General features: G+C 48.5%; 1 protein-coding gene across 2 annotated transcripts in view; it reads right to left on the reverse strand.

Annotated features, from left to right (window-relative positions):
• Nucleotides 1-16,295, reverse strand: part of LOC126572690 (forkhead box protein I1c-like) — a 20,382-nt gene extending 4,087 nt beyond the window's left edge. For both annotated transcript variants that reach the window (XM_050232211.1, XM_050232209.1), the window contains exons 1-4: nucleotides 15,683-16,295; nucleotides 13,209-13,285; nucleotides 1,061-1,121; nucleotides 1-120 (exon numbers count right to left, since the gene is read on the reverse strand). The exon at nucleotides 1-120 is cut by the window's left edge and continues 460 nt beyond it. In XM_050232211.1, the coding sequence (XP_050088168.1) occupies nucleotides 1-120; nucleotides 1,061-1,121; nucleotides 13,209-13,285; nucleotide 15,683 (259 nt within the window). In that variant the 5' untranslated portion in view covers nucleotides 15,684-16,295. The remainder of the gene's footprint in view (nucleotides 121-1,060; nucleotides 1,122-13,208; nucleotides 13,286-15,682) is intronic.
• Between the last annotated feature and the right edge of the window lie 1,823 nt (nucleotides 16,296-18,118).

Here is an 18,118-nt window from a genome sequence, read left to right on the forward strand (position 1 = left end):
GCAGCCGCTCGATCACGGTTGGGAGCTGATGGAGGTGGTGCTGTTGGTGCATCGAGGAGGGCGATGATGCCTTCACCTGATCGTAGGTCGGCAGCGCCACGGCCAGCGGATGATAGAGGTCTGAAAACGATGCATTACAACGTTAGTTAGCCTTCACGGTGTGATGCAACCCCATTGCCATGTGATCGAAGAAAAAGAGGAACAACGTCAAACCCATGCCATACTGCCTCACTGACCACGCGGATTATTATCATTGCAGACGCAATCTGTAGCGTCATCACCATTGTGTAGTGGCCCCCAGCCCTGAACGTAAAGTTCTCAATTCTACGATTGAATGCCATACGCGCCTCCAACAATCCCGCTATTGCTGCACTTCGCAACTGCATTCATACCCCTGATACTGATACGCCGCCGATGGTCGTATCGCCCTTTTACGCAACACGATCCTCCGTGTCTCTCGCGAGGACTGTACTCGCATTTCAAAGGCACATTCATCTGGCGTCATGTACATCAATCGCTTCAGCTCGAAATTGGTGATAAGGGTGATCGAAGGAAAAAAGAGAGAAACACGAGGTCACCGCGGGTCAGCGCGAACTGATAGCATCATTTCTCGCTACCATCACCGACAGGCCCCAACGTGTCCCTCTAGAAGGCAGAGCGCGCGCGCGCGCGCACGTCTTTCTTTCGTCCTTCTCCCTTCCCGAGAGTCAATGGCAATTGCGAGCGGAACACGCCGGTTTGGCGATATGCAGACGGAAGAAGGGAGTCACAAGCAGCTTCTTTGCCCGTCCACTAACTGCTTATCACCAGCGTAGAGTGAGGCTGGGCTCGTTCTATAACTTCTAACCTCCAGCAGAAGAGCCTAGCTGCCCGACAAACCTACTTCCAGCCAGGCGGGAATGGTCCGAGGATTAATACCAAAGCACGTTGGACGGACATATCGTGAGTCACACGGTACTAGCACAAAGCGAGCATCGAGTGCTTGCGATGAATCAAGTTATTGTTCAGTGTGGACCCAGGGCGCCTTAGCACACGTCTCCTAACTAACTATAATACGTACCTAGATGGTTTAATCCGGAAAAGTTCTCCTGCTTGATCTTGGTCGGCATCGGGATGATGTTCTGCAAATGAAAAAGAAAGCAAAAAGTTACAAACGGAATGTTTACTGAGCCGTGTGTGTCTGTGTCAGGGGAAAACAAATTTACGGGCTAAAAACAGAAGAAAAATAAAATCCTTCCCGTCGAAAGACACGACACTTATGTTGGACTGCGTTTTGCGCTATTGCAATTGCACCGTAGATACCAGCTAGCGTTCAAGGTAACAAACAAAATGGTTCACGCGCTTGTGCCGGACCCGCCCTGAAGATGAAACTTGAGAGCGCCATTAAAAGACGGTCAATCGACCGGGACAAATTAAATCCCATCAAACCACACCAAGGCGAACGGGCGAAGGAACAACGCACGGCGGTGGAAAGCGTTTAAAGGACTTTCTCTCGGTGCAGCGAATCGTAAATCACTCGGCACCGCTTAAAACGGTATGGTGGCTTCAGCCACTGCGGTCACAAACGTCCACAAGAATCCTTAAATTTATCGAACCGTTTTTCTTCATTTTTCACGCCGCAGAAAGTCGGGAAAATGCGAAGAAAATTGTGGCGCAACGCTTGCTATCTATCCTCCTGCCAGCTCGCGCTTTGGCGGCTTTCGTTCGATGAGTTCAAAACCTCACAAACGACACGGGGCAAGAGGTGCGCGGGAGGCAAGCGATGGTGGAACGTGGATGGTGGTCTGTACCCCAACGGTCTTACGTGATTACGTGACGTCGTACGGTTTTGCAAATCATAGCGCCTTCGGGCAGTACCGCGCACAACAAGAACACAACTGCGGAGTTCGCAATATGCACAGCGTGCATTTGCAGTTGCATTGCGCGCTCTGCGAACGCATGGTGTGCGGTCAATGCGCCCCGCGCCATGCGCACGCTAACACCCGGTTGGGACACGCTCCGTGAGCTGGAAAACGGTGAGCAAAGCACGCGCCAACGCTTTACGGAAGTGTTGGGCCGTTCTAACTTGACGGTTTGCCGGGGGTCTGGGAGAACTATCATAACGGATCGTGCAATCGTGCGGTCTAAACTCACGAGCGTCATGGGCGGGAAAACGTACTTCAAGTTCCGAGAACTCCACGATGCGAGTTTTTCGTCGGATGGAGTAGGGGCATTTTCCTGCGCGTGGTCGAGCAGGATATCTTGTGAACGAAATTCCAGCAATTTTTAAGAATTGAAAAAAATCATAGCTTCACACACAACTATTGCGCAAATCAGAGCGAAGCTATCAGAACGAACATTAAGCATTGGCAAGTTATTCTGTGTGCAAAATAATCATAAAGATGCACGATAGATTAATCATCCGCTGAATCATAAGCGATCAATACCGGGAAAACGTTCTCGTTTGCTCGTTCTGTTCTGTTACGAAATTAATCGTTCCTTAATGAACAATTAATTTGAACCCTCAGGGGGAAATCACAAGCAACAAATTGGTTGAAACCCATCTGATGATATGAGATTGAGCCTCAGGCCAGAGAGCAGCAGCCGAATCATGGTCATTCGTCGTGTGACAGGGGGTAAACAATTATTTTGCAATTAAAAATTAGCACACTTATTTTGGGCCCGCATTCCGGCCATTCGACATTTTTCCCCGACGACCGATGGCGACAACGAAAGCGCGACGAGACAGGCGCTGTTTGCTTGCTTGCTTGCTTACTATACTGTGTGTCACGTCTCTACCTTTTCCTTGAACCATTTCTCGCGAATTTTCCTCCCTCTTGCCTCAGTCGTGAAGCGCAGCAATTGCATTCTGCCGCCGGTGCTCGATTGCAACGAGATCAACAAGGAAAGGACCCTCTCCTCCACATGATCCTCCTTCAAGTACAATTTTCTACGGAGTAACATGAACAGATAGCATAACCGTGCGTCTATAGTCCACAAATTTCAACTCACTGTGGCACACATAACTCGGTGTCATGATTAGCGGATCCCGTGACGTGTGAAACGGGACTCCTTTCACGTGTTTCACGTTACGAAGCGTGCTGAAGCTCGTCGACCGCATGCGGAATGTCCGACGACATGGCGCAACCTTGTTGATATGTGATCGCAAAACTCGGGTTCTTACCGCGCTAGTTAAGCGATGAAACCTCTCTTCCCATCGATGCGAACGAGCGATCGAGTTGAAAGCTGGAAAAATCCGGATACTTCGCCGTGAGCCTTGCATATAAATTAGAAAAGGTACTTTTATGGTTGCCCTCCCCCTAGCAATGCGCAGTATCAAGGGCTTTGAGGACGTCGCGGATCAGGGAGGATAAAATCGGATTTTTTCAAGAATCCGTCAGACTGTCCCCAACCAAACCCTCCGTTTGCATGTGTGACTTATTTATCTTCATCCCCTTATCCCCAACTACTAGAAGGCCTGTGCCAGTGAGTGTAAGTCAGGCGCTCACCCGATCCTCCGCGAGGTGCTTCCACTCTCTTTCATCAATATTCGGCCAATCCGCCGTCGCACACGCCAGACGGAACATGGTTTGATCCATTAGTCTCTTGATTAATGGTGACCTCATTCTTTTTCATCCATTCTTGTCGCCATCTTCTCCTCCTCCTCCTCGTCGTCATGCCGCTGGCGATATCTCGAGCGTTTTCGGACCTCTTTTCGGCGCAAGGATGCTCTTGCGTCGCCGGGATTCTATTTCGAGTGCTAAATTACGTGTGCTCACACTCCCCGATGGTAGGTCGAAGCGAAGCGCTTCATCAACACCAGGAGGAGGAGAAGGGTCACATCATCGCCCCAATCGGAGGAAAGTGCGACGAGGCAGGATTGGGAATATTACATTTTTATACAATACGAGAGAGCGAGTGTGTGCCAACCTTCACGACCGACCACAAACCGACAACTAGGTTCAACTAAGCATCATAAGTTATGAGCTACGTCTAGGAGGTTACCCTAGGCCCTCCTGTACGGGGGCTGTGGCCTGCGCTGCGTGGTCAAGTGACGAATCGCAAAATATTTACATTTGTTTCAGTCAAATAATTTAGATTGATAACAGGGGAGCAGCAGCAGCAGGCATCACAGTGGCGCACCAGCAAGCACTGTTTGGCTTTCCCAAACAGCAACACCCGAAACATAACAGTTCACACTCCCGGCAAGCGCATTATTGGCCACTTCCGGGGATCACTCGCGGGCGCCACACGGTGATACCACGCGAGTTTTATCAGGCCCCTTCCTTTTGTTGTACAATTTCTAATTTAAGAGAGCAAAATACTAGCATAAATCTTGGGCGCGTAATTATTGACGAGCTCCGTGGTGACGGCAGCGGCAGCGTGACAGTGGTTGGTTCGTGGTGGTGGGCAGAGACCTGCCGCCGTCACCAGGCGCCAGCAGACCAGAGCCAAAACCAGTGCACCAGGTTGATATTATGTTGTTTTGTTGTTGTTGTTGTTGTTGGTATTCGTTTTTCAAATATTTTTTGTTTAGCATATTTGACATTGTCGGTGGCTCGCGCGGACTTGCTCTAAGAGTGTAAATATTTACTTTCCGCGATGTGTTTCACTCAACATTCAAACTGATGCTTACGGTGGGGTGGTGGTTGCGGTGCTGGGAACGAGAAGTTTGGTGCTTCAGCAAATCACAACCACGTGCACCGCATGTTCCTGCTGCTCGTCCTCTGCTGCAAGCTTCATAAATTATCTTCTTGTATTTACGATCGAAACGGCGGTCTGTTGTACGGAGGCTCGCGTGTTCGAAGTTAATGGGATGGATTAGTCAAAAGCGAATGGCAAGGTGCATGGATTAGAGAGAGGCGAGATCTTGCACGCCAGTACAGCACGCAGCGCGTATGAGATAGTGATTCCGTTGGATTCGAAATTGATTTTCCTTCCTCTAGAGGCGAGCGAGCACTTGGTAATGTTTCGCAAGACGGAGTATCCCGTGGAACGATTCCGTGACTAAATATTACTCGAAAGGGCTCTCTCACACTGCGCACAATTTCATGCCTCGAAACGAGGCGAACCTAATACCCCATGAGATTCCATTACTTACAGGGTTGCCACACTTGCACCGCTTATCAGAGTATTGGAGGAGCGCGCTATAGGTTTCGCGCTGTTACTGCGCATCGAATCGCGATCGCGACCACACGGGCATAGAGAAAGAAAGATCTAGCGCACTGATAGGCACCAATCGCCTTAACGATCGTTCGACACGCTCCAGAGTCCGGGCATAAGGTTCAGCTCAACAAAGTGCGCCAAAAGCTGACGAGCGAGATCGAGCTGGCAGGGAGGAGGTCAGCAAAGCAGCAGCGTGACCGGAACCACCTCCCAAACTGGCCACATCCCAAGGGACTCCTTCTTGAAGGGAAGCTTGAGCTGGTGCCAGTAGAAATGTCGCCAAGACACCCGGTATGGTATCGGCGCAGCTGCCAACAACACGTGCGATGTTGCGTCGATAGGACTTGTGAGGGACAGAAGGCGGCTCCACGACGGACCCATCTGTCAGCATAAGAGATCATGAACTCTGGCGACCCACTCTCTTCGACAGCGAGGAGAAAGGTCGAGGTTATAAATTTTGCCTGCCTCCGGAACAAAAACCGCTCTCGAAGTGACCTCGCGAACGCTGCGTGCGCAGCGGGGAAAGACCGCAAGCAAAAGCAAAACCATCGACGCTGTCGACGAAGGGATTTACGCGCTACACTGGGGCTGATCTTTTCTCGCGCACTAATCCTACCGAGCACTGACACCGCAGCCACGTTGCGGGATCCATCCCCGTCGTGACTGGAGCATGAAATCTTCGCTGCATCCCTGGCGAGAGAGACGGTTTGGCGGCTGGCAAAGTTTATGATTCATTTGTCTCCTTCGCACAAAGTCAACAAACAATTGTCACCGCGGGAATGGGCCCATCGATGACACGGGACACAGAATGGAGATGGTGGAAGAAGTGAATTGTGTGAAGAAATGCCATACAAAGCGCACACGATGGCCAAGACAGGTTGACCAGCACCGGTCGGCCGACAGTGGAATCCATGTTTAAACGCCAGAAGTTCTTAATCCTCACTGGAAGTGGATTATTTAATAAAATCTGTTAAAACACACAAACACTCACACCATTCTTGACTGACAGCAGTTCTTTATGTGTTCTGTGTATCTGCTGCCAAAAGTGGCAAAGAAGAAGAGAAATCAATTCGAAGGAAAAGACCATTTAAGCCAAATTACACAAGGCCGGCCAGAGTGCTGTTAAAATATTATTAATTTTCCGAATTGTTCACATTTCTTCACACCGACGACACAGGTTATCACTTAATCTTCTTCCGATCCTTTTTCCGACCCTTTTTTCGGCTGGGGGCCCCGACACCATATTCGACTTGAGTTACGATCGTGCAGTAACGCGAGTGATGATCATTTTATGACAACCTGAAACACACAACGGGAGACCGGTGGCGGCGCCTGGTCTACAACATCGCACGAGGTTTTAATACATTTTAATTTGTTGAAAATTAACGACAAGCCGATCGTATTTCCATCACCCTTGTCTCGCACCCGGGTGGATCAGTGATGACACGATGAAGATGATGATGACGATGATGCTGAGGAACATTATGAGGCGCGCGCTCGAGCTGGCGATGATCAGAGTTGTGTTTATGATGCGGATGATGATGGAGGAAAGTAGAGTTCTAATGGCTCTCTTTCCGTGGAAGAGGAGAAGGTTCTCGATTCGAAGAGGCCTCCTCCACCGCGAGTGGGGTTTGATTTATGGCCAGCATTAAAGTAGCATCATTACGCGCGCATACATTGTTAACGGCGTGACTGGTTTATGATGCACTTGTCAAATATCAAGTGCCATGAAATTGGAACCAACGAGAAGGAATGGTAGGCATATTGAAATGGATATACTCATTAGGACACACTACCTCTACTAGAAATTAAATGCAAAAACCATCAAACATGCAAAAAGTTATCATAAATCTTGTAACAAACGGAGCTTATATCCTAGCTACATACCAGAAACAAAGACCATGTGATGGCAAACTAAAATGAACGCGTAAACCAAAGCGTAGACCCCGTTCTACAAAATGTTTTTTCCATCCTCATCCATGTTTACTCCCTCGCTCCCCAAGCGACACAACACATCACACAAAACGACGATCAGCTCAGATCACCAACTGATCAGTTCTGGCGTTATGATTGAGATCGCTACACGGGTGGAATCGCTGTATGACAAGGTTAGTGGCAATATTATCACTTCATATTTTACGACATACAATTATGTTACAGATCATCATCTCCCTTCTTCCCTGCCCGCATTCTCCACCGTTGGTAACTTGTTTTTTGCCCGGACGAAACGATGCTCCGCGGTCGCTCTGTCTATCGCTTGTGCGCTGGCGGCGCACATTAGCGTGAAGTGGAACGAACGATCCGTGCAACCGGTGATCCACATCTCTCGGCAGACACACTGTGGTCGCTACGGATTTTTCTGTGTCGCCAGAGTTGTCCAGTCGGTCCGAGAGATGGAAGGAAACAGGAAGAGCGTTACACACTCTGTGCCAGCGCGGTGTCCCCCCCCCTTGTGCCAAGATGCGTGGCGGCGGCGTTTAGGGCGCACCGTTCTGAGCTATTTTTACGGTGTAGGTGGTGGCAGCGTTGGTGGTGGTGCCTTTTCCTCCCATCCACCTCCTTTTTTCCCACTCAAACTGATGGTATTTGTTCTCGCTTTTGTAATTGAAATATTCGGAACAGCTGTGCTCCGGTGTGGGCCAACCGGCGGCTCTCATCGTTTGGAGACTTTACGGAACAGAACCAGGGTGAGCTGGGGAGGGAGATGCAGACCGGCGGCGTCCGTTCATGTTCCGGGTCCGCCGCCGGTTCGGTGATGAAAAGGATAAACCATACACACCACCAGCACCACCACCAGAGGGGCAAGATCTCGATCTCTTCTTCCTTTGCTTGTTCTACGATCGCCGATCTTCCTCGTAGCCGGTTCACAGGAGATGAGGGCAAAAATAAATGGCAGTCTAATGTTTCTATCAACCCCTGTCTCCCCTCTTCTTCTTGTTTTCTCTTCGCTTTCCATGTTCTCTCGTCCGGCCATCCCCCCACGGACCGGGGGTCCACCGGGAATGCCGAAATCGCAGAAGAGCCGCCAGCTTCAACGAGCTTGATTGAGCTGCAACTAATGGTATGCCAACGTCTCTGCTTTACTCCCCGTGCTTTGTTCGGTCAATTTTTCACCAAACCAACCGTACACCCCACTCGCGAGACGGTTCCGGTCTTCAGGTTGTTTCCGATCGGTGCTCTGGCGACGACGAATCCCCTCGACGACGACGACGACGCGCGAGATGCATCCGGAGGGCGTTGCGCGCTAGTGCCTGTGCTCTGACAGCCGACTAATAGCTGTCTTTTGACTCATTTACATTGTGTCACATAAGCTTCCTTCTCGCACTTTGCCTCCCTCCTTCTTCTTTGGGGATCTTGATCGACGTGGCCGATGGAGAGAGCGGGGTGTTAATTTTAGCTGCAACGATTAATCAAACGCGACTCATCGCGGTGGCGGCGGCGGCGGCAGTAAGATCAACGGGAAGATCACACTCGGTACACGGCTCACTGCTGTTTAATGCCTCGATTGTTTGCCGGTTCGATTGAATTGTTAAAAACCGTTAACCTGGTCTGTCAGATCCATTAGAACATAAACTCATCATGTTCAATCATAAACGATGATCATCTCATTGAGTAGAGGGGCCTCTGACTGCACACTGACATTGGCGATCATGTTCAACGCCGCTGTAATGGCCTCGTGTTTTGATGAAATTGTTAACAAAGATATTTAATATTGACTTTAATATCGCAACTGATTACTTCTCTTCTGCATTTTGTTTAAGTTTCTTTGTTGAAAAAAAAAACATAAAACATCAATTCAATTTCATGTTGCCTCGTACAAAAACGGTTACAACATAAAGTCGGTTGACTATGCACTTCTACCCCAGCAACGATGCATCTGCTGGTCGCATTCGGCTCGATAAAATACAAAATGGTTACCGCTGGTACACGCCCTCCAAGAGAGCAAGAGAGAGAGAGAGAGCGTTGTCGTACAGGTGGGGGAGAAATTAATATCTCCTCCAGCACGATCCAGCAGCCACCGAGCGAGCGGTTTCGATTGATCCATTCCACGACGAACCGGATCCGCAACTCCTTCTCAGGTGTTCTCTCAGAGGACCTCTCTCTGGACCACGTGATCCAATTTCCAAATAGATTTTCCACTCTTTTTCAAGTGCCCTTTTCCTACGTTTCGTTACTTTCTTCACTCCTAAACGACTTAATTAGCTACCCCACCTTCTACCGAGCCGAGCAGATTATAATGGCGTTGTAAACGGTTGTTAAACGCTTTCCCAAACACGTGTTTAGAATTAAACGGTCACCGGTATTGGAGTAGCAACAGGGTAGAGGAGACGCTCCTTAATGGTTGCAAAACGCCCAGGAACTCGAGCAGTTCGTTAAAAAGTTATACTCCTGAGACGAACGGACGCGGTTGCCACGATTTTACTGCGCCACCGGCGGCAACACCAGCAGCACCACCACCCACCACCATTTGTCAACGAGGACGACGGACCAAGACGCAGGAGGCGAATTTTTCGGTCGTAAAGCAGGGTCCCCGAATTCACTTGACCTACAACTGAGCGCGCGGTGCGTGCTGACACGGATTTTATGGCCTTTTCTTCCCGGCCACCACCTAGCGAGAGCAATAGAGAGCGAATCCCCTATATTACCCCTATGGCCCGGTACACCGGTCGGGAGTCGGTTGGCGGGGTAGTGCGTACTGTTTGTGGTGATACGGTGACTCGAAGAAAATTTATTGTCACCTTCCTGGGGTTGCCCAAGAAGAGCAAGGGAACGGCGCTACGGAGACTGTTTAGAACAAGCAGCAAAAGCAGAAGCAAAGGAAGAAGGTGGTATGCAAACTTACAGAGATACCATCCTCTTCTCGTCCTTTCATCGCGAGCACCAAGCACAGATTGGTGCATAAATCATGTTCCCAACATTTATATACTTCAACCCAGCGCGCCAGAGTGCGAGGAGTGCGATCTTGGACTGTGTGAACTTCTCCTCATGCTCTCTGCTGTTAGTTAATTGCCACTTGGCCATTAGGCATGATCTATAACTCAAATTGAATCAAAAACGATTAGCAGCGACACAAGGAGTAGCGTATATTTGGTTGGGCACAATTTGTGACAAATATGATCGAAAGTCACATCACTTACAGACGCTGGACCATCGTCCCTCTATATGTCCATGCTGGCTGTATCCTGAATTTACGTTTGAAGATTCTCGTAATTGGGTTAATGCGTAGCGTGTGTTCAAGCCAGCAGCAGACCAACCTGTCAGCAACGCGTCACACAGGAGACAGAAGATGATACCGATAATTCTACACCCTCCGTACCTCATCATCCCCTACTGTCAAGCTTATTCTTCGTTCTATAAGCAGTTGATATGCTTTATGAAGATGGAGCACCACGGCATAGTAGTGCTATGCTGGGAGGAAAAACGTAAATCCCTCGTGACCGCGACTGTGACCACCTAGAGGTCGGTCTGCCTCTGTGCTGTTCCTGCTCCTTCAAGGTCCCCGGCACCAGGCACCCACAGCAGGTCCAGTGAGCCTTCCTTCCTCTTATCGGCTTTCTCGTGCATCGTGACCTCCTCCCCAGCACCCCATCAGTGATAGAATGGAGCGTGCAAGGAGTCGAGAGTCTAATATTTATAGGTTAGGTTACCCAATGACATTGTTTTGAAAGGCAAACCACCGAAGAGTCGGAGCAGTAGTGGGAGCAGAGGGGAATGAAGGGAAGCGCCAAATCCGTGGTGCCCAATAAATTTTACCAGCTTTCCCGCGTAGCAGCAGCGGGACCACCACCTGTAGCACAAGAAGCCATTCTCTCTTGACGTTTGTTAAAAACTGTTAAACCGTACTAGAGCGCAAACCGGGTGGAACAACGTTCCGTGGCAAGCTCCTTTCTTGCTGACCGAACCAAGATACTGATGGCCTTCTACGAAAGGTGGCTGCGTGAAACGCGTGACACGCATCTTAAATTCACGTCAACGGAACAGGCATGCTCTGCACGGCGCGCACGATATTCCCGCCCTCAAAATCCCAGGTCCTAGAGCTCTGTCCGTGCTGCTGCTGCTGCCGTATTGTTGTCGGATGGGAATTAATGATGTAATTTAGATGACGTTATTTTTATACATCTTAAATGACTCTGGCTTCGCCGTTCCGCACTGCTGCCTCCAAACCAACAACTTCCTACTGGTGATGCTGCTGCTCAGCATCCGCATGTAGCGGCAGATCCGGCTGGATATAGCATCATCTCGCGAGAGACACACGCAGAAACCATCACCTGTCAGCAAAGGAAGCAGAAGCACCGACCGATGGCAGGGGCGCTCTTGACTCCGTTCACGATTCACGAAGCTAATGAATGAAGGGAAATGTGAATTTTCCGGTCAATCGGTGCTGTGATGCTGTTATCTTCCTCCTCTGCACACCGCCAACCCAGGGTACAGAGCACGTGGAAATTAGGAAAATTTGACCCTTTCCTGCGGGAGCACTGCTCCTTATGCGTGTAACAGGGAACGCACCTTGACTTCTGCCTCAATCGGATCGGATTTCGTTTCCCAGCCAAAGTGGCCAATGCTTTTCGCAGGGTGCAACCAGGTAACCTCCTGTTGCTGTGGCAACACACGCCCGTCATCAGTATCCTTTTTGGATGGTTCGATGTGGGGTGCGCACCTCACGCCGTAGGGCAAAAGCCACAATGAAATGTACACCCTCTCTCCCATTTTCGGTGGCCGCGTCGTGCGGGTGGAGGACGTGCACGATTGACTAAAGGAGCTCTTTTCACGTTGGGAAGGGCTGGTTTATTGTGGGAAAATGAGTCTTTAATTAGAGCACATTTTGGTCGATGTGAACTGAAACTAACATTTAAACAGAACATCGATATAAACAGACAATAATGTACATACTTGTATTGCACATGATAAGGAAAGATGTTGAAGGAAAATTGATAAATTATCTTCGTATAATCTTGATCATGCTTAGTGCGTCGTCAATTGAATGTTGCTGAAAACTAAATAAGAATTTGATGAGCGCATAAACCTATTCGCCGTAACCATTTTACCTTTTAAATTTGGGCAAATTTTTTGGTTCATTTCGTATAATGAATGTTTGACGAACAGAACTAACGAATTAACATGCCCTCTCATTCAATAGATTAAAGTTTCCAATCTTGAACGTTAAATAGTTCTAACTTAGTTCAAATGAAGTTGTAATTCTTCCAAATCGAGCTAATCCAGTCTGCTACTGTGCTACAGTAGCTGTTTGTGGTTGTCACCGCCGAAACCAATCACCAAACATGATGATGCTCAGTGGAGCGCCTCCAAACGACATGACCACCGAAGGATGGCAGCATCATCGAGCATCAGCAGCCCCCCCGAGCACTTCCAGGCGGCGCCTTCCGATCCGCTCCAATGGGATCAGCCCGAGGAGTAAATAACAACATCTTTTAACACCCCAATGAGATGACCTGCTCTCTTCACCTTCCCTAGCGCCTAGCGATCCACGATGGAGAACAAGAAAACCGACAACCCACCGACAACTAACCGAAGCGCGTGTGGGGCGTCATCGAGCCGCGCGCGCGCGTTCGGTTAGTCGTTTTTGTTTGCAATTTTTCGAGTTTGTTTGTTGTGAGTTCCAAAGTGAACACAAATTAAGCCAAATAAATAAACATTCGAAAATTTATATAATACAATCAACCCAACCCGGCGGTGGAGGGCGGCAAAAAAGATTCCGATTCAAATCATACTCCTACGGAGGCTGCTAAGTGGAGTGCTAGAGAGCCCCGGATGCTGCTCCGCTGGATCGGTCGAGATTGCGTAAGATTTAGAGCAAACTTCGTTATCAGCTCAAGTTGCGGATTTGGCAGCCAAGAGACAGCTTTTTTGGTGTTGGTTTAGGAGTGATTAGCGCAACCGACCATTCATGGTTCAGTGGGAGTCTCGTGTCCAGGGCACGGCTGGTGCTATAACCTGTAAGCTTCGTTGGAGCTGACGACGTCTCACGACATTGAAATCAGTGTTCTAGTCTAGTAAAATGTTGTGATTTTGTAATTAAAAACAATCCATCCGGAGATACTTACCATCGGTGGCCATTTCGGTTCGTACTGCATCGGGCCGTCCGGCGGCGCCATGTCACTGCTGGCGGTCGTCGCCAACACTGGAAAACGGAAACGAAAAGGCAAGAGGACAAAAACAGGACGTTCAGTAAAATTAGCTTATGTTTTTCATCGGCAAATGGTGAACGCATAACGACTTCATGGAAGGATTAGACCATTAAAAACGGACTCCCGAGAACACATCCCCACTCCACGGATGCCTAACTCGCGGTGGAAACTGAGTACGCCACTTTGCTTTAGGCGATAACGGCCGGCGCGTGTGCCTGCCTGGCCTCTGGATCATTTGGGCTGCTGGGAAATCGGATATTTTCCCATCAGCGGCCCCATCTGTCGTTCTCTCTCGTTAAGCTAATGATAACCAGGGATACGCATTCGATTCACCTTCGCAGAAACGCAGCCAGTGGCGGCTCGTGCAACATAATTGGTTCTACAGTATTAGAAAGGGCATCCGCCAAGCGGCCAAAGAGAACTCTCACACGTGATTAACGAGTGAAATCGATAGACTTTTCCTTTTAGTGTCTAATTTGTTTTCAAATCTCGAGCCCTATACCCGAAGAAGATTGCACATCCTTTTTGGCGCAAGGAAAGTAAAAAAATCACATGAACGCGAGTCTAATTGTCTGCTATTGGCATCTTCTTGTTCTCATTTCTTTCACAGTCTTGTACCGCGAGCATCATCAAGAATGTTCGATTGGCATACTCCTCTCGTTGTATAAAGTCCACTGTCCAGTTCCAATTACAACCGGACCCCAACCGATTAGCAATAATCTATGAGGAGCTGGACCAGAACGTGAACGATTTCGGCGGATGCTGGCTGGAACCTGGTACCGCTGCTGCTGGTGGTTCACCTCGATCCATCCGTGCCACGCTTCGATACGATTCATTATCAACGGACGACAGGGCAAGCACACCCCAATCTCTGACAGTCTCGATGAGGTTCTTGACTGAAACTTTTTTTTGATTCGTTTTTCGACATTTCGTTTCTCTCTTCCGATGATAGTAACCGTGTGCCTTCGTGTGCCGCTGGAACAACCAACGCATCGCATCCTGCGCCATGTCAAAGGTTGACCAAGTAGACAAGATTCACAGTTTTAAGACGGTTGCGCGGAGAGGCTATCATTATCCTTATCAGATGATCCTCCCTCAACCCTGGCATCTCTACCATCCCCTCCACGGGGGGTTGTGTGCATCCGCCATTTCGCGGCATGTCGCGGTGTCGCATCCTTCGCCATCCTCCCCGCCTCTCCTCTCTAACCCTGGGCGTTTGTTATAAAAATGTGGACGCATGTTTTTGTGTTGCAGCCGGTAATTGATATTTGTTTTGTGAAAACAGCAGCCCCATAAAGTGTAACCAATAACTTTTTGGGGGGAAGGTGATTGGGGGTTGGTCATTAAAAAAAATATTATTAATTTATGAGTTGAGTTGAGTTGCACCACAAAAAACACGATCGCATCTCCTCGGTGTTTCACTTTTGCCTTTTTTGATAATCCGCCTGATTGCAGCTTAGAGCTGACGACTGATTGAACGCGGTTCGATGAACGATGTTTGTGTCATTGGATGAGAAATTTCAAGATTTCTTTCACATTAACCCCAATCATAATAATCTTGCATGTTGCAAGCTAACTAGTACACGGGATCTAAGCGAGTGTGCACCTTCTCTCGGACCAGCGGAACTAGGAAATTGCTTCACCACCGCCAATGTCCTCCTTATCTGCACACCTTCAAGACGTGGCGCGCGCTCGAATCACGTGTCCTAGAATGGCAGGAGAACTGCGAACTGCGTTGTGAGACGTGCAGCATATGCATGCCCTCAAGTGCATTCGAATGCATATCGGTTGACGTGTCTTGCAGCGGAAATGCACTGCGCACAACAATGACGTTCCTCTCGTCAAACATCAACAAAGGTCTGGTACGATGGCGTTGGCAAAGAAGTGGACATAGGATTTACCAGGAGGAGGTACGTGCATTTGCAGTTGCAATTGCTAAAGCTACGATCGCCTGAGGTGCTTATGATAACAACACAACACACATGATGGCACACAACAGCCAGCATAAGGTACGAGTTAGCTCGGCGATATGAATTAGCCATGTTTCATGCGTTTCTTGGAACTCTGAAATTAGCTAAAACAAAGAGAGCGCATTACTTTACGCATTACGCTTCCAAATCAAATTCTAGCTAAAAATCGTAACCCAGTTTCTTCAACTCAAACTTCCTCTATTCACACATCACACAAAACATAACAAACGCGCGTGAAAAGTAGGGACCGATTATTAATTTGAACGGCTGGGTAAGTGCATTAATCGATGAATGAAATAAAACGACGTTTTTCTTGGAAAGCGATTCGTTCGCTCCATTTGGAATGCCCTTTTCAGACCGCTGACACAATGCTGAGGCCCCGTCTCGCGAGCTAATTAAAAGGGTTTGCCAGCTACTCACTGTAGTCGATTTCACTGCCGATTAGTATGGTGGAAGCTTAAGACCCCCGAGGCCAGGTCACCAAACCTGCCGCTGCTCCAGTTGTACTTCGCCGAAATGCTTATCAGGCACTAATAATCCCGCGCACTAATTCGCGATCGCGACCGCGGGTGTTGTTGCTGTGCTAAAACTTTTCTTCTTTCGTCGATCGATACCTGTTCGCGATGAACCGGGGAGTTTTATTTGTTTTAAAAACCGAAACACCTTTGGTAGTTGATGTTTATTTGAATAGAATTTTCCCGGAAAACTTCACCCGGTCGGCACATCAACCTTGAGCAACAGAAACTATGCGAAACGGACACAGAAGAGGCCGGGTAGGCTTTTCACTTTTCCACCATACACCATCGGCTGCCCGTTTGGTTTTGTTTGTAGATTATCAATTTGACTTGTTTTGGAAAACAAGTAATCACACAAAAACGGCACCAGTCACAAAGGACCACGGAGATACCCGAGAGAAAGAGAGGTATTGTTTCACGGCGCACTTCAAATATTATCACACGACGGTTCGAAAACAGATCCCCGAGAACCAAGAACCACAAGCGCGAGCGCGGAGCGAAGCGTTGCCGCTGAAAGGTCGCGATTGAATGAAAGATGGCTCACGGCCGTGCATCGCGTACACCAGACCGTAGCTGTTGCTGTTGGCCGGATCGCGGCCAAGTGGACGCGCGCGCACTCGAGTCGCTGCCGTGGTGTTGGTAGTGGACGAATCAGGAGCAACGATGTGTAATTGGATCCTTGCGTTTGATGCGCAAGCGCACTTTAGCCACAGCACAAGATGATGATGATGATGATGGGGAGATGCTGCGATGTGAAGGATGAGTCCATTCGCGGATCGATGCAAAATGGTAGCCATTTTGTGCGACGGTAGGGCGATTGTCTAACCAAATTCGTTTCCTCCTCATGCGAGAACACTAGTTTGTGTCACCACACCTCCTACAACCCCCTACTCCACTATGGTCGCAAAATGAGGAAGTTTTTCTCCCAGCTGGCAGCAGAAGGAATCGGGCCTTCGTCACCAAAAACGGGCCACCGTCGCACGGTAGTTGTTGAGGTTGACCATTGTTTTTTGCAACAACAAATAAAACTGCCAACCGTGCAACAGCAGCAGCGGCCAGCAGTCGCGTATGTGGCAGAAAACAATAACGCCGAGGTTTGCTGGATTATTTTACCACATTTTGCTCCTCGGGGGGAGCCCGAAACTGGGTTACCAGCTTTTCATTTATTTTTATTTATGTTTGTGCAACTTCAACCCAAACCTGCTCCGTGGCTGGCCTGGTGTGTGGCTTGGTCAGCCCTCTCCGAGACCCCCATTTTTCCCTCGTACAGACTCGGTGGAAAGCCGGGCCTGGGATTAGTTGGAAACTTTAAAAAACCTCCCCAACACACGTGATCAGTGGCGTAGGACCAACATGGAAAATCGGACCAAACGATGTACAGGGTGTACCATAAAAAAATGAGAATGCTTTCATTGCTCTGTTTTGAGTATTTTTTCAACACCAATATGGCATTATGGGGTATCGTTGTGTTCGTAAGAGTCTTATCTATCAAATGATGTATAATAAGTACCCGTGTAAAAGATGTCTGTCCGGAAAAATGTATTCAAAGGCGACAGTGTCGAGTTTGCTTCGCGCCCAAGAGAAATCTCATAGATATAACAGCGGTCCTCAGATGTAATCTTGGCATTGTTTACAGGATTAAACGTTCTATTCATGAAGGGCCAAGGCCTAGGAAACACGTTAGTGATCGGCAACGATCTGAGCGCACTGAAAAAGTGGTAGGATCCGTCAGAGCAAAAGTTAGCGAAATCCAGTGCAATCCATATGAAAGCTTGCATAAGAGACGAATATCTCAAGATCCTGCCTGCATCGGTTGGCCAAATATGACCTAAAAGCAATCTCTAGAGCTAGGGTGAAGCGTAATTTAATAGTTGAAAGGATAAAACATCTTTAGACAGGATAAAACATAGTTTGAAAATGGCACCAGTTTTCATAAAATCCAATACTAAAATGAATATTGATGTTTATATCACTTTTTTGAAGGAACACGTTTTAGCATGGATTAAAGCAAACTTCAAAACACCAGAAAATGTTGAGTTTCAGCAAGATGGAGGCCCCTGCGATACGTCTTAACGGTCTGAAACATGGTTGAAGGAAAACATGAATTTTTGGTCGAATGATTTATGCCCTCCAAGCGGTCCTGAACTAAATCGGTTGGGCTATTCAATATGGGCGTTTGTTCGACCTAAGACCTGTGAACCATAACACCATACACGGTTGGTTCGCTGAAATCGTTTATCATCAAAGCCTGGTCTTCTAAGTTGGACACCTATTTTACCGAAGGTGTTCTCGAATTCGTAGCCGCTTGGTGAAATTAATTGAGAAAACAGGCCGACAAACC

Source organism: Anopheles aquasalis, chromosome 2, assembly GCF_943734665.1.
Source record: "Anopheles aquasalis chromosome 2, idAnoAquaMG_Q_19, whole genome shotgun sequence".
Classification (NCBI taxonomy): Eukaryota; Metazoa; Arthropoda; class Insecta; order Diptera; family Culicidae; genus Anopheles; species Anopheles aquasalis.